Here is a 21,776-nt window from a genome sequence, read left to right on the forward strand (position 1 = left end):
GCCTTTGGTGTTCCCTGAGGGAGTCTTATGTGACTATTACTGTTCATATACCTCTGGATCCCTTCATATATCAAAGCTTGGTGCAACAACTGATTGTTAACCCTCAGCACACGAAGATGTAACATGCTGCACATTATTGTTTGGTTACAAGATTGAAGATAAAACAATGGAAACAATCACAAACATTATAAATTTACTTGTATGCCTTTGGACATGTTTAAAGGGTAACTATCACATGAGGCAAGTCGTTTAGAAGATAGATGCTGGACTGAGACACATTGAAAGGACCCTAAGGAAATGTAATTTGCCTCTAATGGAGGTTTGACCACTTCTTGGGTGTTGCTCATAAGTCTACAACCCTTATCTGATAGGGTTAATAGAGGAGTTCACAAAAGAGCTGCGCTTTTCATTGTTGGTTGTTGATGATGTGTGATAATATCACTTAGAGGATCACCTGAGTCCAATGACAAATGGTACAAGAGAAGCATTGTGCATTATGGACAGATTTACTATTAAAATTCTGAGCATGTATGTTCCAAACACAGCCACATCTTACTACAACTTATTGTAGTATTATTTCATCTCATATATATATATATATATATATATATATATATATATATATATATATATCATGAATTGCCCATGATGACAATATCAGAGAAATCTGAGCTCTTACACAGATTTTCCAACAGTCGCTCTTAACTTGTGCCATACACAGATGGAACAGGAAAGGAGAGAAAAGAGAGTCATACATGAAATACGCTGCACAACACATAGTAATATGATTTAAAAGCAAAAATGTCTTGATCACTGGATGGAATTAAACTGGATGTGTGACCTCAAATGACTCCTAATTTGAAGACAACCAACATTAACTGAATAATACTTTGGGAAGTTATAAAATATGCAGCATCAGTCTTGTGTCTCATTACTCAGACATATGTTTCAAGGGAGTATGTAGTAAATTACTGATCCTCTGCCACTGAGCTGATTGATTTTACTGAAGCCTGACAAAGTGTAAAAACACAGTTTTAGGTTGTAAATGTACTTTCTCGCTAATTTGATATGACCAATAGATTAACTGTAGTGATAGTACCCTCATATATTTTATGCTGGGGCTATATTTCCACAGATTTCAGTATATATTGGGCAATTCAAATGCATGTTACACTTTGAGGACAGTATTTTCAATATGCTTAAAAGCTTCTAAATATGTGTATAGTAAGTCACTAAATGCAAATGTGTGCTCCAGCACAGTAGTCTAGTCAAATGGTGCTCAAAAACGTCAAATAGCGGAAAGTTTTGCAGAAGTTTTTTTAACAAGCTCCCTATATGTTTTCAAGGGTTCTGAGCCTGAATTTTCAAAGTCTCACAAAACTTTCGGATCGTAAATAGGTCAAGAATGGAAAAAATTAAGAAAAATGGGAGTTATTTTGGATTTTTCGCCTATGACTCTGAAAAGACGCAATTTTCGGCAAAGTTCTTCACTTATGAAAAGAAAGTGGGTAACCTTCCCACAAAATAGTTCTCAGTGATATTCCTCATCAGACCAACTGAATGACATGTAGTGCGTGTTGACATTAGCGTGATTCAAAGCTGAGATGGATCACTCAGGACCCTCTCCCCTTCCCCCCACCCCCTCTTTGTGCCCTTACCATACTTTACTCTCCATCTGTCGCCGGATTTTATCCCTGGCATTGTTGGTAGTTAAAGCTTGCCACAGTGAAGGATGGAGATGTTTGTGAGATGGCACTGACTTCCCCCTCCAATTGGGGGTACCTGTTGCATCGAGTTACTTGGCAGTGGGCAATCACTTGCAGATATCTGTGACAGCTAAGTTTCCTTCAGTCAGTCGAAAAGTTGTAGTGTTCACAGGTTTCCTAACTAGCTGAGCACCAGCACCAAGGTGAATGAGCGAGCAAGAAGGTCCCACAAACATAGCGCTGTAGAAATAATCTTCACTGGAATGATGATAATACATGTTACTCAGTCAAATTCCTTTCTCAATCGAAGATCAAAGACCACTAAATACAACTGTTAATGGACAGATTCGCCTAAACAGACATAGCTTCCCAGCAACCTGTGGAAGATGCTGATACCTTGACTATCAATACTGCACTATCGTTGCCCTCACCCACATTCAACTGGTGTAGTTGTTAGAGAAGACATGGAACTTCTTGTCATTCTAACAGGTTACCATCAACAAAGTACTGTATTATTGATGAAACCAGTGAGAGGCAAAATTCAACAGCAGGTTTGCTCTTGTTAGGGAATTGGCCTCTATTTGAGAGAATATCCTGTTCTTGCAATCAGTCAAGGCCTGTGACGCTACTTCCGCTCCATACAATCAGGGAAAAGTGAAATGCACTATACTGAAGAAAAATCCTGAATTACAAAGGGGTATACAAATATTTTAAGATCTGAGTGTCATAGTGGGGACGTGGTGACATCCTCATCAAGATGTATGGTGGCGCAAGTGTAGGCTGACCAGATTTAAAAGAGAGAAACCCAGGAGAACTGTATTACTACTTTATACATAACTTAATTACTTTGTTTACACTTACCTTTCTTATCAGTTACAGTGATATTTTGAAACTGATGATTGGGCTATGACGATGCACCATCTGAAAAACCCATAGTAAGTATGTATCTTCATTTTGTAAATTGGAAAGAAACATGTAGGTAAATTACACATAAATAAAATTCTTTTCTTAAGAAAGAAAGGAGACTGGCATATATACTTTCTTATTGTAATAACTTGGATATATTTTCTGTAACATTTAGTCACTTACTAGGTACTTATTATTTAGATACAATTTGTTAATCCTAAACACTCTATAATATTGGTAATTAGTAATCAGATACAAATTATACATTTCATACTAAAATTTAAGGTTTAGTATGACTGCAGACTGTTGGAACAAGTATGCGTATATGACAAGCAATATTCAATAAGGACTGCTAACACATGCCACATCATTCACATTCTTCACAATATTAACTTCCACATAGCTGCAGTCATGTTAGGAGAAATCATTTAAGTGATGCTGCTTTAAACCATCTTTGGTTTTGGTTTACTTGTCTTGAGTATCATAAACTCAAAAGTTGGCAAGTTAGAGGCAGGGGTAGGTAATGCCAGCTTTTATTTTCAACATATCTTTTATTCTTTATTTAGGCAAAAGACGAGTTAAACCAAATGTGGTGGGCTTATAGAGAGTACTGTGAAAGTATATATTCTAGGAAACTTGTTTTCCACAAGTATTTAGTTAAACAAGAAATATTATTGCACACATTTTATTTCTTGATTAAAAACCAGGACAATTATGTGCCCCAAATGACTTCCTCAGGACACCAGGAGATGTACGTGAAAATCGGGATTGTCCCAGAAAAACTGGGACATTTGGTCAGCCTGCATAAGTGGGCAGTCTATGAACTACCTCATATAGAGAAGCTACATAAAATCAGCATTCAGAACAGATCTCAGCATTGAGTCTCTGCCACCAACTGAGGATTCTGCTTGCCAGCATATTCTCTGACTGTATCACAGTATACAACAGTGGGGTGGGCAGGAGTAAACGCTGAGAGAAATGTCGTTGGAAAAGATCCAAGGATCACCTGTTTCGAACCACTATGCTTCAACCGCTACCATCCGATGTTATTCTGACTTCAATGGCATGCAAGTGAAGAACTGGGTGTCATGACTGCTCTTGCAGCAGTTGAAAAGCAGATATCCACTTGTAACATAATCTGAATGTATATGCGGTGGTTTTTACAATTTTTTTTTTTTTTTGCATTTTGTAAGAGAAATTTCTCATACCAGTGATGCACGGTAATTCTTGACAGCTAGAAAGTGATGTCATGCAAAGTATTTAAATCCACACATACCCTCCACTAATTATTAGCAGTTTTAAGTTGATTTTCAATTAAAACTGACTAAAACTCTCATATTTAATAGTTTTTAATTAACAGAAATAAATAAATGCCATTAGGGAGGGTATATATTTTGGTTATTCTTTTTGGTTTACAAGGGGACCATGCACAGCCAAATCGTGTGCAAAACAAGAGAAAAGACAGTTGCTCACAGAAAGGCAGAGGGCACGGGCGTGAGTCGCATTTCACTAGTGATTTTGAGAACGGTGAATCAGTGTAGCCAGTGCTAATAGTTGAAAGTGGTAGTAGCAAATGATGTGGAAAAGTGTTCTCCACCATTTAAGTGGAATGCAAGAGGTTCTTAATTAATATGGATGGCGACCATGGGTGCAGGTGCCAAGGGCATAATAGCAGCCAGAGGCACAGTGGCTCGTTTCAATAAATGCAACCATACTGCAAAGTGAAGAATCGTTCATCTGCCACATCATCTCAACAGCAACTCACCATCTAAACATTCAAGGCAAGTGGAAGACCTTACATTTAGTACAGATAGTTCAGTGAGTATTGCCAAATATGTGATGCAGATCTGAATAATAGAGTAATTCAAACTAATGGTTTCAAATTGTTATTTACCTAAACAATTTCCTGATTCCAATATTCAAGTAAATTCCCATATTGAGTATATATATATATATATATATATATATATATATATATATATATATATGTCCTTCTTTAAATTTTGCACTTACAACAATTACTTTTCGTCACATGACACAGAATAGTCTCTCAGAACTAAAGAATAATAAATGTATTCAATGGTCACCTATTTATAAATTAAGTTTGCTGGAAACACTTTTCATTTAAAGTATTGTTCGTAACAGATCAATATTGAAATGATTAATAATGTAATAACTTTTTTGGTCCCATTTCACGTTAAAACCATGCATTAGTAGCTAGTATGCTACAAATAAATAAAGTTGGCTTATCCATCTTGTTTTTAAGTTTGCAGAAAGTTAACATTGAAAGTAAGTAAACAGTTCAGTAAAAGTGTACTTATTTCCTTTAAACCAAATAACTCAGTTAAATTCATATTCAAAATTTAATTACTTTCACATTTGCTTTAGATACTAATTACATCAATTTATGATTAAAGCGTCGAACCATCTAAATCAGCTCTGCAATTTGGTGACAAAGTTCGATTGCGTGAAGTGAATTCTTAAATTCTTAAATAAGGAAAACACATTTGGAACACCAGTCAGATGTTCACTAAATATTTATAGTTAAAAAGGAGAGATAGGTTTTATACTACTAACTGAAGAAATACATTCCGTATATGCTTTCCTGGGCGAATAATGGAGTAATTTACAGGACGGTAACACACGCAAGGCTGAGCAGGTGGCTAAGGTTTTATGTGTCAGTCGCGCGGCCGGCGGTGGTGGCAAAAAAAGACGCACACGCCGACCCAAGTTACAGCGCAAGGCAGCGGAGCCCGTAAACCATTCCTTCAAGAAAACAGTTTCCTCAGGAATACAATCTGGGTACTGAAAGTGGCTGTAAGCGCATAGTCGCGTTATCTAACATCTCTTCATAGTTAAAATTGATCAACAGTAGTGCTAACAAGATAAAGTGAGTCGTTCTTATTTGATCTTGCAACTCTAACTTCTCAGATACGAGTTTATATTAGGAACTATAGGCGTAGTTAGATCTGGAGAAGAGATGAACGTTTCGGTCACATACTGCTCAAAACTTTGCATCACCTGCTACACAGTTTGTGAGAATGTCAGCCACCTCAATTCGCAAGCCTTAGAAGAAGATGTGGTGGAAGTAGAGGAGGAACAGAATTCTGAAATAAAAGCTGCTGCAGATGAAAGTAAGCAGTATTTAATTTTGTTTTATTAAAATTTCTCATTGTGAAATATTACAGCCTCATTAGCGTTAAAAACACTGTACCTTGGTTTTAACAATTATAACATAATTATTTTCCTGTTATCTGGTGTGAACTGAAATTAGTCTTCCATTTTCTCACTTAGGTGTAACATACCGATATATATTCTCATTTTGCAGATGAATCAAGTGAAGACAAAGGCAGTGGAGCATGAAGCATGAAAAGGATGAAATGTCTTTGAAATTTTTTTAAATTAATACATCAATAACATAACATTTTGATAGCTATTATTATTACCAAATGCCAAATAAATTATAGTGCAATCTCATTTACCTAAGTTACTTCAACACCTTTTATGCTGAAAGCTTTCATTCTGTCATTTGTACAAACAACATAGCCTATTGAGGAATGAGGTGTTGGGTTTTGATGGTGGCACTGAAAATTACACTAACTTCAACATGCACTACACACCATATGGCTGGTCTGAGAAAAAAAGTCACTCAGCACCGTTTTGTGGAGAAATTACACAACTTCGTGTTTCCAAATAATTAGCAGAAAACTAGAAAAATGTCTATTTTTTGTTTTTCCATTTTTGATAGTGTAAAGTATTTTCTTAAATAAGGAAAACACATTTGAAACACCAGTCAGATGTTCACTTAATATTTGTAGTTAAAAAGGCGAAATAGGTTTCGTACTGCTAAGTGAAGAAATACATATATGCTTTGCTGGCAGAATAATAGAGTAACAGGGCAGTGACACATGTGAGCCTGAGCAGTTGGCTGTGTTTAAGACTTTTTCCTTTAGGTTGATTTAACAAACACCATCTCATGGAAGATACCAATTTATGAGATACCTGAAATTTTGTGACAGTAATTTGTGGCATGTAATGCTATTAATATCAATGCCAAGTCAAATGTATTGTCCTTGGGTATATAACTTTGATAAATAATACCAGCTCTTATCATATAACTTGGAATGTAAATCAGAAAATTCAATGTGTACTTGTATTAAATATCATTCTCCAGCAGTAAACATACTGAAATTAATGAAAGAAATGACACTGCACTTCAGCACTGATATACAAAGGTAGAGTGTTCTCTTCTTCTGCAATCTAATTTCAATATTTACAGTGAACTGTGGATACTTCTTTAAGTAATTTCTCCAAACTGGGTTGGTTCCTTTCTGAAGTGGCATATTGCAAAATGAGGAGCTTTTGCTGTATTTGAAAGAGAACTTTAACAAACAACAGAATTTTGCATGGCTTTTCTTATGACAAGTTTTTATCATTTGATTTCAAATGCTGTAAGATTTGGAAACATCTATTTTCAGAACTTGTTCATTACTATCGTAATTTAGAGTTATTGTTTGTTTTTACTTTTGGTAAAGGAGAAAAAGAAAAGAATATATTTACAGTATCAAAAATCAGCAGTATCAATACAAACAAAATTGTAGTATTGGGACTGAAATAGGCTACAGAAATGGATAATTGGTAAATTTAGCATTCAATGTGTCATATTAATTACTAAATAATAAAACACATTACTTAAAATTCTTATAATATTAAATTTTAAAGTCAACACAGTTATATAATATCATACAAATAGAATCACAAAAACTAAGTTCCTTCTTATCCATTCATGGCGATGTAGACAAAAAGTTGATTAGGAATGTTCCATCAGATAATGCAAGACCAGTTGTTGCTGGTTACAGCTTGTAAGACGAATGGAAAGAGCGAGAACTGCAACTGCTAGTGCTGAAACAGGATGAAAGGCAAGCAGAAAAAAATAAAAATATGTCTATAATGACCATGAAATCTAAGAATAAGTAGTCAAGAAATACATGATAAAAAATGAGTAACTATCTTTGAAGATGTTATATTTATTCACAGAAGTGCCAAAAAAGCACAAATATGTATAATAAAACAAGTTTCAAAAGGCATGAGAAATGACAAAATTACAACATATATTCAAGTTAGCATATTATTTGAATACATGATATTGGCCTTAAAATCCAGTTTATAACGATATAATAATAATATTTTACAGTATCATGCACATTGTTTCCACTAAGGGACAATAGTTCAAGAGTGTTTATTAGTGATTTACTGAGAGCAGTCCAGATGGAAAAATAAAAACCTGGTGATAAATATGAAAAAGCTTTAGAAATTGTGCCATAGTACTATTTTTGATGTTATTGTTACTATTGGTATATGATAATAAGAAAATGACTTTCCTGTACACTTACTTTATTTGTATTTTGTACACATGTTAGTTAAATCATCTAAATTCTTTTGCTTAGCATAGTAAGTATGACAGTTATCTCAATTTTTGACTATAGCAAACGTTTTGAACATTACTGAACTCCATTGTATTGATTCTCATTTATATATTGGTAGATGTCTGGGTGAAGGTACATCTCAGATATTGTTATGAAATTTGTTAACTGATTATAAAGCATTGATTTATTTAGTTATAAGTAATTTGATATTTGTAAGAGGCACATTAATTCATTTCTGTATATCAAATGCAAAATTTCTAAACTTCTTATAGTGACAAATAGTTTTGTTACAGCAGTTAGCTACAAAATCAGTCAAAAGTTACGAATTTGTTTCCTGACATTAAACTGACTTCAAAAATCTTCCATAAATGAAAATTTGTGTAAATGTTCTGTGTCTCCTACAGTGTGTGTGTGTGTGTGTGTGTGTGTGTGTGTGTGTGTGTGTGTGTGTGCATACATTTCACATGTTCTATACACATTCATTAATATGGGCCTGCTAGCAAATATAGTCTTGTGAATCTGGGAGTAACAGAAAATATAATGAAATACAAGTTTCCATTCTTGAATATTTTTATAAGTCATAAATCTGATAGTGTCTACAATTTACATTTTGTTAACAGTCAAGTCCTGCATTTCAAATTTATAAGTTTTTTTTATTTTCTTTTTATTGCTATGTGTCTGTTAGATTATTATTTTGTAGGACTAGTGCCCCACAGAATTATACTGAGTCAGATGACATAGTTTAAGTTAGTATATAAAAGCCAATGTTAAGAACAAAATCACCCTTTGCACCTATATGAACTGCATTCCCATCGTTGTTTGTTTCAGCTAACACTATAACAAGAACCAATGAAACTGTAACTTAAGTATGTTTGTGAACTTCTGCATCTGGAGTCACGTCAGTAAAATTCTTTAGAATTTATGACAACATAAAAAAAGGTTTTGTCCACTATTCCAGATGACCTTCACTGAAATGTCTCTTCATAATTGTTTCAGGTGGACCTCTAACGACAGTTTGAATGGAAAACCCTTCATGCTTGACATCTAATGCAAATTGGAGAAAATAAGCACAGCTTCAGATTTTCACACAAAAAATGGGAAAAATTAAAGTTATTCAATACCAAGATCAAATCTGAATGTACTCTGAATATTTTTGATATATTGTGGTGATCTGATAATAAGATTAATAAAACTTTTTGGCCATAGTGAATTGAGTAAAATAGAAAGACACAGAAATCTTTAAGGATAATGGAGTTGCTTAGAAATAACTGTTTAAATCTGTGGTGAGGAAAAGGGTTTTCATTCAGTTTCCATTCTTAATACACATACTTTTGTCATTTTATCTGCAAATTCGTATATTAAATCAGAAAAAATGTTATGGTTATAAATCATTGCTGAATCCGATTTGACTGCTTTCAATGTTTTACAAGAGATGCACAAATTATGCTACACATTGTTCTAAAGACAGTTATGCCTCATCTTTGTACACATAGTATAATATGTATGTCTACAGCAAGCAATTACCTGCATACTCCCACAATCGCTCTTCCATTTCATTTATCACTGTAGAATAGTGTTGATAGATAGATTCTTTGATCCACAGCCCACATGCCCCACTTAAGAAAAGAATATCAAAGGAAGTTAACCTTGATGACTGGGTTGGCTATGCCACTAGTAACATTCTTCCTACTCACAAAAGTTTTGATTAGAAAAAATTGCTTTTGGATACACCTGTGTACTATGCAAAAACGAGACTACCAGCCACCTTTTTGCACTCATATTAACAAGGATGTTGCTGTTGGGAAGTTATGTAGCAACTCCATAAATCCATGATTCTCTATTGGAGAAATTCCAAGTACTACTCACCATTAAATTAAAAGTGTGAGATGAAAATACATTGTCTGTACAATGTTAAGAAGATAATTTAATCACATCTATTATCTAATGAAATTTATTTTTCATTCCTTCACTACTGTTCAGTTCATTAGCAGCAAGATCTCTTTTTGATTACATCAACATATTTTGAAACAAAAGGAAGTTCATTAAGATCTCTATTCAACAATGCCAATTTTGTACAAACTTTCTGTTTGAAATGACAAAGTTGGCTTCATTTCCCCCAATTTGTGGCAAGCTCCAAGTAATTTAGAGTTTATTTTGTCTCTAAAGGTTTTTGCTATATATTTTGCTCAAAGAATCTTGGATGCACTTCAAGAAAAAATGTAAAGTGGATTTCTTAGACCATGAATAGTACTAGATCACTGTCTGTCCTTTCAGCTGAAATATGCTAACAATTATTATGTGATAGTTGAAATGGTACAAACCCTAATGAAAGTGACATGCGTCAGTTGTCAAAAAAATGTGTCCTTATTACAAGACAATACAGTCAGAAATCTATAAAAAGTTTATGGAAAGACAGCATATTTTTATTAATGCTTCTCCTCCTAAAATATACTGTTAATAAATCCCTTATCACATTATACAATTCTTGCTAGCTCATTACATATATGATGCTGCCACACCTGTACTTCCTCTAGCACAAATGTCCATTGATGGACAGTATCTGTCAGAAAGCAATTATAACAGCACCCAACATACTGTTTGAGAAATGAACCATAGCATGTGTAAGACAGAACTCCCACATTCCGAAAGGTGCAAGCCATGTTATTTTCACATTGTGCCAAGCCTAGTCTTGTCTTCATCTTGTACCCTTATGGCCTTCTTCTGGGTGTGTGTGGGTCGCCACACACTCAATCGTGTGGTAACCTCAGACAGGACGTTGAGCATCTAGTGGAAGAAGACGTGGCCCCAGCAGCATGATGAGAGCAGATCCAATGGGTGCAGTCAGCAAAATGGCGAGGACAGCCACCTCGAGCACGGTTCGTGCCCACAGCAGCTGATCTGAATCTGGCTGCACCATTGAGCGCACTATGTCCAGCGCCACTGGTCCCAGCGCCGCCTGGAACACACATGGGACCACACAGAATACCTTGCTCATTCTCAACATTGTCCATGTTCTTATTACGACCCACACAGCATAACAAAGGAAAAGGTACACAGTGTGAATCTGTGAAAATTGTGAATGCCTGCCCTGCAACCCTCTAGCCTTCGACACATTATAAATATATTAATGTTACAAAGATATTTAAAAAACTAACAAATATACACATTGATGGGAAAAACATCGCACCACCAGGCAAATCAGTTTCGCTTTAAACACACACTGTAACAGTCGTGATCGTTAGTTACCTTTGGGACTGGACGTAGTGAGATGATGTTACCCAGGAAAGAATTTAAGGCGACAAAGGCCCTATTATTAGCACCTCACTGTGTTTGAAAGAGATCGTGTAAAAGAGCTACAAGAAGCTGGATGTCCTTCTGCGATACTGCAGAAAGACTTGGCAGGAATGTAGCCACTGTAAATGACTGCTGGCAGCGGTGGTCACGAGAGTGTACAGTCGCAAGGAGACTAGGCTCTGGACGGCCACATGGCACTACCGAGAGGGATGACCATCACATTCAGTGTATGGCTCTGGCACATTGTACTGCATCTGCAGCAGCAATTAGAGCAGCATTTGGCACCGCAGTGACACAACACAATGACTTGTCACAAATCAGTTACTTCAAGGACAGCTCTGAGCGACACACCCTGAAGACTGCATTCCGAACCACCGTCGTTTGCGACATCTGTGGGTCAAACAAGAGCCCATTGGAGGGTAGGGTGAAGGTCTGTTCTGTTTTCTGATGAAAGATGATTCTGCCCTGGAACCAGTGATGACCGTGCTTCGGTCAGACCAACTGTGGTCGCTTGAGGGCCTACAACCAATCTGTCTGCATGGTAGACAACACTTGACCTATTCCTGGTGCGATTTCACGTGACAGCAGGAGCACTCTCGCGGTTATCCCATCCATCCTGATTGCAAATCTGTACGTCAATCTGGCTGTGCTGCCATTCATGAATACCATTCCAGGGGGTGTTTTACAACAGGATAACGGTCGCCCCCATATCGCTGTTGTAACCCAACACGCTCTACAGGGCGTCGAAATGTTGTCTTGGCCTGCTCGATCACCAGATCCATTTCCCGTCGAGCACTTAAGGGACATCATCGAACGACAACTCGGCGTCTTCTGCAACCAGCATTAACTATCCCTGTACCGACCGAGAAAGTGCAACACTCATGGAACTCAATCCCATACATTGACACCCAGCAACTGTACAGCACAATGCAAGCTGATTTGCATGCTAGGATTTAACATTCTGGCAGTTACACTGGTTGTTAATATACCACTGAAAGTCCATTACTCTATGTTAATTATTTTTTGGTATTGCGGTTTTCTTTCCGTCGGTGTAGTCAAACCTCTCGACACCATCAATGAAATAAAGGATGGAGAAACTCATCAGTTGAAGAAGGACAGAGAGAGGAACCCATAATGGCCGTTCAAGAGACCATTTTCATGCTGTTGTTACAGTGGACTTCAGTCTGGAGATAGGTTTGATCCAGCTCTCCATGCTAGTCAGTCCCATGCAAATCTCCACATCTTTGCATAGCTATTACAAACTACTTGTTTGAACCTGGTCACTGTAGTCAATTGTTAGTCTCCCTTATAGTAGTTATTCCTGCCTTCTCCACATTTCACATGTTTATCAAGTAGCCGATTCCTTGGAGCTTCAAGATGTGTCCTATCAATGGATCCCTTCTTTAAGTCAATTTATCGTATATTGACAGAGCACTGAAAGATCTGAGTCGAAACAAGGCCCCAGGAGTAGACAACATTCCATTGGAACTAATGACGGCCTTGGGAGAGCCAGTCCTGACTAAACTCTACCATCTCGTGAGTAAGATGTATGAGACAGGCGAAACACCCTCAGACTTCAAGAATAATATAATAATTCCAATCCCAAAGAAAGCAGGTGTTGACAGATGTGAAAATTACCGAACTATCAGTTTAATAAGTCACAGCTGCAAAATACTAACGCGAATTCTTTACAGACGAATGGAAAAACTGGTAGAAGCCGACCTCGGCGAAGATCAGTTTGGATTCCGCAGAAATGTTGGAACACGAGAGGCAATACTGACCCTACGACTTATCTTAGAAAAAAGGTTAAGGAAAGGCAAACCTACATTTCTAGCATTTGTAGACTTAGAGATAGCTTTTGACAATGTTGACTGGAATACTCTCTACCAAATTCTAAAGGTGGCAGGGGTAAAATACAGGGAGCGAAAGGCTATTTACAATTTGTACAGAAACCAGATGGCAGTTATAAGAGTCGAGGGACATGAAAGGGAAGCAGTGGTTGGGAAGGGAGTGAGACAGGGCTGTAGCCTGTCCCCGATGTTATTCAATCTGTATATTGAGCAAGCAGTAAAGGAAACAAAAGAAAAATTCGGAGTAGGTATTAAAGTCGATGGAGAAGAAATAAAAACTTTGAGGTTCGCCGATGACATTGTAATTCTGTCAGAGACAGCAAAGGACTTGGAAGAGCAGTTGAACGCAATGGACAGTGTCTTGAAAGGAGGATATAAGATGAACATCAATATTAGCAAAACGAGGATAATGGAATGTAGTCGAATTAAGTCAGGTGATGGTGAGGGAATTAGATTACGAAATGAGACACTCAGACTGGCAATGGCAAGGAAATCGTTTCTGAAGAAGAGAAATTTGTTAACATCGAGTATAGATTTAAGTGTCAGGAAGTCGTTTCTGAAAGTATTTGTATGTAGTGTAGCCATGTATGGAAGTGAAACATGGACGATAAATAGTGTGGACAAGAAGAGAATAGAAGCTTTCGAAGCGTGGTGCTACAGAAGAATGCTGAAGATTAGATGGGTAGATCACATAACTAATGAAGAGGTATTGAATAGAATTGGGGAGAAGAGGAGTTTGTGGCACAACTTGACTAGAAGAAGGGACTGGTTGGTAGGACATGTTCTGAGGCATCAGGGATCACAAATTTAGCACTGGAGGGCAGCGTGGAGGGTAAAAATCGTAGAGGGAAACCAAGAGATGAATACACTAAGCAGATTCAGAAGGATGTAGGTTGCAGTAAGTACTGGGAGATGAAGAAGCTTGCACAAGATAGAGTAGCATGGAGAGCTGCATCAAACCAGTCCCAGGACTGAAGGCAACAACAACAACAATATTCTATATCGTTTTTTCCCAATTCGATTCAATATCTCCCCATCTGTTATCCAATCTAACAATCTGATCTTCAGCATTCTCCTGTAGCACTATATTTCAAAAGCTTCTATTCCGTTCTTCTCTGGATGGTTTATCATCACGTTGCACGTCTGTACTCGGCTACATTCCAGACAAACACCTTCAGAAAAGTCTTTGTAGTGTACAAGTTTATATTCAGTATTAACAAATTTGTCTTTTGCAGAAACGCTTTTCATGCTGCTTGTACTATGTATTTTATATCTTCTCTACTTCAGCCAGTGAGAGTTACTTTGCTACCCCAATAACAAAACTCATATACCACTTTTAGCGGCTCATTGTTGTTGTTGTTGTGGTCTTCAGTCCTGAGACTGGTTTGATGCAGCTCTCCATGCTACTCTATCCTGTGCAAGCATCTTCATCTCCCAGTACCTACTGCAACCAACATCCTTCTGAATCTGCTTAGTGTATTCATCTCTTGGTCTCCCTCTACGATTTTTACTCTCCACGCTGCCCTCCAATGCTAAATTTGTGATCCCTTGATGCCTCAAAACATGTCCTACCAACCGATCCCTTCTTCTAGTCAAGTTGTGCCACAAACTTCTCTTCTCCCCAATCCTATTCAACACCTCCTCATTAGTTATGTGATCTACCCATCTAATCTTCAGCATTCTTCTGTAGCACCACATTTCAAAAGCTTCTATTCTCTTCTTGTCCATACTAGTTATCGTCCATGTTTCACTTCCATACATGGCTACACTACATACAAATACTTTCAGAAACGACTTCCTGACACTTAAATCTATACTCGACGTTAACAAATTTCTCTTTTTCAGAAACGATTTCCTTGCCATTGCCAGTCTACATTTTATTTCCTCTCTACTTCGACCATCATCAGTTATTTTACTCCCTAAATAGCAAAACTCCTTTACTACTTTAAGTGTCTCATTTCCTAATGTAATTCCCTCAGCATCACCCGATTTAATTTGACTACATTCCATTATCCTCATTTTGCTTTTGTTGATGTTCATCTTATATCCTCCTTTCAAGACACTGTCCATTCCGTTCAACTGCTCTTCCAAGTCCTTTGCTGTCTCTGACAGAATTACAATGTCATCGGCGAACCTCAAAGTTTTTACTGTTTCTCCATGAATTTTAATACCTACTCTGAATTGTTCTTTTGCTTCCTTTACTGCTTGCTCAATATACAGATTGAATAACATCGGGGAGCGGCTACAACCCTGTCTCACTCCTTTCCCAACCACTGCTTCCCTTTCATGCCCCTCGACTCTTATAACTGCCATCTGGTTTCTGTAAAAATTGTAAATAGCATTTCGCTCCCTGTATTTTACCCCTACCACCTTCAGAATTTGAAAGAGAGTATTCCAGTTAACATCGTCAAAAGCTTTCTCTAAGTCTATAAATGCTAGATACGTAGGTTTGCCTTTCCTTAACCTTTCTTCTAAGATAAGTCGTAAGGTTAGTATTGCCTCACGTGTTCCAACATTTCTGCGGAATCCAAACTGATCTTCCGCGAGGTCCGCTTCTACCAGTTTTTCCATTCGTCTGTAAAGAATAAAGAAATATAATTCTCTCAGAACTGGCTGATTTAATTCGCCTTTATTCCATTACCTTTGATATTCATAAAACTTATTTTCGAGATATAATCCATTTCGTTGAACTGCTCTTCCAAGTCGTTCAGCTTCTCTTACAGAGTTACAATATCATTGGCAAACTTGAAAGTTTTAATTTCTATGGCCTGTTGATCCATTTTCCCCAATTCAGACAGAGTAGTTTTTCCTGAAATTTTTTTTCTCCAATATTCGTTTTGCTTTTCTTCCTTTTTTCTCTTAAATAGGTTTATTGCTCTTTACAGGGTCTACACGTGATGAGCATCTACTATTCGTGGACCTAGAATCATTATAATTATTATGATATAATTTTGTGATTGGATACCACTCCTGTGACTATATCGTCATTGTAACCAAAGGTAGGAAATAAACTGCAGCGCCTTCTGTCTGTCAGGTAAAAAATAGACAACTGTTGATAGGCGGTAATACATCTTGGCTTCAGAATTGACAGCTGACTTAGTTTTTGATTGTATTTAAAAGATGTACCAATAAAGGTTATTCCAGGTTGTTCCAACTATACTTAGTTTTTGATTGTATTTAAAAGATGTACCAATAAAGGTTATTCCAGGTTGTTCCAACTATACTTCAAAGTGATGTTAAAAATCAGGAAGGCCACTTTACTCCCAGTAATGCGTTAGTCTATAGTGTACTCTGAATTTTTCGTTATGGCTGCTGATAACAAACTAGAGAAAAATGCACTAATTCGGTTGGTAAGGGTGTCATAAAGCCTTTGTATCCTTTCCAGCTTTGCAATTGGCCTTGATATCCTGGACACTGGCACTAGGGCAGTGTTGATATCTGAGCTACTCCCGCACACTTACTATCAGCTCTGGGGATCCTGCTGGCCGCGGGAGTAGCTCAGCACCGCACAGACAGTTCACAGAGACACGTACCGCGTGCAGACGAGCGCTGTACTGTTGATAAACCGCACCACGGTACTGTCGCTTGAAGGATAACACATGAAGGAGTGCGTTGTCAGCAACGTATTGTTGTGTCATCAGAGTTCCCTCTTCACTATGTAATGTTATGTGTGCCTCACTGCTTTTTTTTAAAACTAATTTGTGCCTGATTTTATTCTGTGAATCTCAGTAATGTATGTAAATACCGTAAATGTAAATGTGATTCAAAAAGTACTTGAAGTGAAGTGAAGCGCAGCTGGACAGCAAGAAACTCTTTAGCGCGCAACCCCCGCAACGATAGTATTAGAGAATCTTTGAGTAAGGACTCTAAAAAAAACAGTTGATTTATTAAAAAAAAGACTGTTAAAATGTATCTTGTGGAAAGAGGACGTGTTGCTAGGCCGTCGTTCAGAACATAGTTACATTTAATGAAAATTGGTATTTTAGTGATAAAACCGAATAAAGTATGTGTAAGAGTTACCAAACATTAATGTATAGAAATTTTCTGGAAGTGAAGAATAGAAATATATTGTTTTTGGAAAAGGGGGTGAACTTAATTGTCGTTGCCGACAGAATTGTAAGTGTACAAAGTTCACTAAAATACAGGAAAAGAAATAAATTCTCTATAGTTTTCATTCAATAAGTAACAACCTCTCATAATTTCTTAATTACAGTAATTGGATTATGTTCTTGTACAATAGAATGGTGCTGAACTCCACTGACCAATTTTGATGTAGCAGGACGTGTAGTTTGAAGGAAGTTTGTGTGCCAAGCAGTCTCCTTTTTTTCACGAAAAGCAGATTGCTGTTTGATCTTACTTATTTACAACAGTGGTCCCTTAGCTATGGAAAGCTACGAAAACTTGGGCTCAAAGCTATCCGCAATGCGGCCAAGTAACTAACAGAGTCGTATTTTAAACCTTAAAGAACAATAACTTCCTCCAAATTGTAATACGTCTCCAACTGGTGCAGAAGCTGATCTTTCAAGGAGGCAGCAAACAAAATTCAGGTACCAGTTACGACTTAAAGTAAAAATCTCAAACAAAAATAAATCTCTCTCTTTCTCTCTCTCCAAACACATATACAAATACTGACATTATTATTGAAAAATTCATTTTTATAACTACTGGCTGTGACCTGAAGTTACACCCAATGATACCAGAGTACACTGCTGTGTCTCTCCAAAACTTTGGAAGAATAGAACTTTTCCCTAGGGCGCCGCCATACTCGTCGACGACAGTCATCTGGGGAAGTATAAAACCGTGTTACATCGTTGAACACAATACGACACTCCAAATGCATCCATTTGTGTTGTTGTGTTTATGGCAGCCTGCAAATGGGACACTGTTCACACTTCTTATACAGGGTGGGGCAAATAAAAGTGGACCGGACGAGGGGATAGGATTGGACGTGAATGTATGCCTGTAACCACACCACACGTATGCCCATCACGTAATCCACTCTGACTCAGAGTGTAGTCGGGCTGTGTCAGTGTGAGTAGAGCTGTGCAAAGGGGTGGAGATTGCCACCCAGGTCATGTAATGTCAGTGTGTGATTACTTTGTGAGGGGAGCCCTCAAGTCTAAGGTGTATCGTAACAATCCTCGTGGTCTTCAAGAACTGCAGCAGAACATTTGGGATGAGATTGCAGCAATTCCAGCACTTCAGCTTCTATGTGCCTACAGAAACTTGTTGACCAGGACCCAGAAATGCCAAGAGACGAATAGTGGTCACTTTCAACATTATCTATGGTCAGATTAGTACTATATCTCCTTTCCTCTGCTGTGTTTTCTTTGTACCCTGGAACCCTGTTCTCTTGGCCCCTTTTATTCTCCCCACCCTGCACCGTATACCCTATCAGGCGTGGTAACAAAACTACATGTGAACGGTACTAAACGCATTGTAGTGGCCATTTTACCTATTTCAGGAAACTGCGAAGCATTTACATCCCACTGAAGGCGTGTACGTGTGAAAAGCTACGCAATCGAACCGTGTGTTCTGGGTGCTTCACTTTTTTGTCTGGCAGTGTGCATGTCGCTTGGAAATGAAATCATAAAACAAAGGAAAATCTGACTGGCTGAGAGAGACAGACGATACTGCATCGGGCAAGACTGTCATCACTGAAAATAATATTAAGCAAAATTCTGTACCAGTATAACATAAAGACGGTAACCTACAAAGCACTCATGGGAACCGCGTTAAGAAGACGGACTGTTCACAAACGGCACCACATTACTGTTGGATGAGAGATAAGACATGAAGATGCAGATGACGCAGATATACTGAAAATCTAAACGATCGGGAAGAGCTGTCTGGAAACTTACCAAAAGGATGTATAGAGACTAATGTGGAAGAAATAAAATTACTGTACAAAGGGTTAAAAAACGGTAAACGAGCTCAGACAACTCATCAGTATTTTCAGATTTACCAAAATTATCTGAAGATTTAGAAATTAGGAACTGCTCTGATGTTTTGGTGTTCAAAACTGTGCCGTGAAGTGAAGCACATTTGTCTTTCCCGCCGCTGGCGGTGAGTGTTCAGTTGGATGTGGCCGCTAAACATGTGAGATGTTGCGAGCAGAGTCAAACAAGGCAGCCACCGGTTGGTAACAGGTGGAGTGGAGGCAGAAGGGAATCGGCCAGCGAATGGAACACATCTAGCAGCTTGGAGGTCGAGGACTGCCTTCTGGAGAGACGAAGCGAGAAACATGTGATGGAGCAGCGAGGTATCCTGTCAGATGGACAGCCAAGGCTGATAGGCGCTTGCTGTCAACAACGTTCATTGTTCCGGCAGGACCAGAGGGCGATGCTGGGCTTAGCAAACCGAGGGAATGCAGTGAAGCCAGGAGTGAAGTGCTGGTTGCTCCGGCACTACAGTTAGAGGAGTAAGTGCTGGCTGTAGTGCACACGAACGAGGCAGGGCTGGCCTATTTGAGCTGCCTATTGATTTCGAGCTGAAAAACAAGGCGGCCGCTGTTGGGTCTAGTGTTATTCAATTGAAAGAGTACTAGCTGAAGGAAATGTGCCAAGGGATTTTATTGCTTTACCGTTCTGATATTCTGTGTGCTGCGGAATGTGTAGAGCGTTGGTTCCACTGAGAATTTGTCTATCTTCTTTTGTCTCATTAGAATTAAGTAGGGTGTTGGCTTTGGTCGGGTATCTTTGGAATTTGGTTTTGAGATGACTTCTGGTACGGAGTATCTTTTATGTTTTCACTATGCATTGTTATTTGTGTATCTCAGTTCATGCCCTTGTGTGTAACATGAATCAACTCACAGGGACTACTATGTTGTTAGATTTTATATTCATTTGTACCCCCTTATTGTAACATTGCCTGATTCTCTTGGGGCAAGTTTAAAAGCGCCCCACAGTGGTAGCAGAGTGTGGTTGTGAATTGTGTTCGTGTGCCATCAGTGGTAGCATTAAGGTAGTTAATGATTGTGTGTCCTTATGCTCTTTTGGTGTGATGTTGCAGGAATAACTGTTAGGGGCGTTACAGGTGCCATTTGGTTGAAAAGGGATGAATTCGGCTATGAGGTTACTTTCGAAGACACACCCTTGGAAGTACAATGTCAGGATTGGTCCAAAAGTCTCGACAGGTTCTGAGGAAGCCAGTACGTTTATCAGGGGAGCACCAGAATATGAGTAGTGGATCAGCTACTATCCGGTTTGCGTTAACTGCAAAAGAGCAAGTGATTAACTTTTTTTTTAGGTTGTAGTGTCCGCCCACTCACATCTAAAAATGCAAAAGTCTCGGGTAGCTCATTATGTGAACTGGTTGAACGGTTTGAAACTCTTAAATAAGGAGCACTTAAACGATGAAGTATGACAGATCAAAAGTACCGCTAGGATTGCAGGAAAGCGTCACAGTAACCTTGTAGAACAAAGAGCAAGCAGGTAAGGACTATTGCACAATCACCTGCGTATTTCACGATTGTAAACTGGTACTTGCCATAATATACAGAAGAAACCACAGTGACATTTTACAGAAGCTGTAAAACGAACTCTTATGGTATGCGACACAGAACTTCTGATGAGTGTAAAAACTTGATTAATATTCAGTTTGTTTCAAGCAGTTGCTATTACAGCATATGTAGACCTTTAAAAAGAACGAAATGTAGTATTACTTTACTGGGCCGAAAATAAGCCGCACTTTTTATCCAGATTTCACCTTCGAGAAGTTAAGGCGTGGCTTTGCAACAATACATCTAATGTCTGTAGCCGAAACTGGCGGCAACGCATTTTGTTACACAATCGTGAAAACTTTATGATATTTTATTGGCGTTAACATTGTGTAGGTCTAGCAATATTGTTTTGTTAGATTATAATTCAATTTCAGTTGGCTGGTAAGAACGTTTGATTTATGCCGATTTCAGCCACCATTTAGAGCGAAAAGCATCATGTAGCCAAGGAACTCAGTGCGGTTACGACGCAAGCGTCAGACTTAGAATTGTGTGTAGTACCAAAACCACAGCCAACAATTCAAGCTTTAGACTTAGAATTGCGTGTTGTACCAAAACCACAGCCAACAATGCAAGCCTCAGGCTTATTCTGTGTGTTGTACCAAAACCACAACCAACAATGAGGCCGGAAGAAAGTGTGGACTTGCCACTGTTGGCTGTTGCAGCCTATGGGAGAATGCTACCCCCTTTCGTCATTCTGAAGAGAAAAACTATGCCCAAAGTAAACTTTCCTAAGGGCTCAGTGATTTCATGCCAAGCAAAGTGCTGGATGACGACGTAACTAATAGTTGACTGGCTGTTTACTGTTTGGAATCGCAAACCTGGGGCACTGATTTCTAACACAGCCATGTTAATTTTGACTGCTTTAAAGGGACATCCAACTGCTGAAGTGAAAAATAAACTTGCTGCACAAAAGACAGACCATGTCGTAATACAAGAGAAATGACTGCAGGCGCCAGACGACGTCGAAAGTAAGCCGTTCAAGTACAGCCGCCGAGAAATGTATTCAGATTGGCTCCTGGAAGAAGACCATGCCATTACACCGCCTGGTAAGATTAAGAAGCCATCGTTATCTTTCTGTGCGAACGGATTCTTC

The 21,776-nt window shown here is 38.2% G+C and overlaps 1 protein-coding gene across 1 annotated transcript in view; it reads right to left on the reverse strand.

The window, feature by feature from the left end:
- Positions 1-8,767: 8,767 nt before the first annotated feature.
- Positions 8,768-21,776, reverse strand: part of LOC124775755 (putative SLC9B1-like protein SLC9B1P1) — a 134,969-nt gene continuing 121,960 nt past the window's right edge. The window contains exon 11 of the mRNA XM_047250584.1: positions 8,768-10,994. Within this exon, the coding sequence (XP_047106540.1) occupies positions 10,803-10,994 (192 nt within the window). The 3' untranslated portion in view covers positions 8,768-10,802. The remainder of the gene's footprint in view (positions 10,995-21,776) is intronic.

Source organism: Schistocerca piceifrons, chromosome 2, assembly GCF_021461385.2.
Source record: "Schistocerca piceifrons isolate TAMUIC-IGC-003096 chromosome 2, iqSchPice1.1, whole genome shotgun sequence".
In the NCBI taxonomy this organism is placed as follows: domain Eukaryota; kingdom Metazoa; phylum Arthropoda; class Insecta; order Orthoptera; family Acrididae; genus Schistocerca; species Schistocerca piceifrons.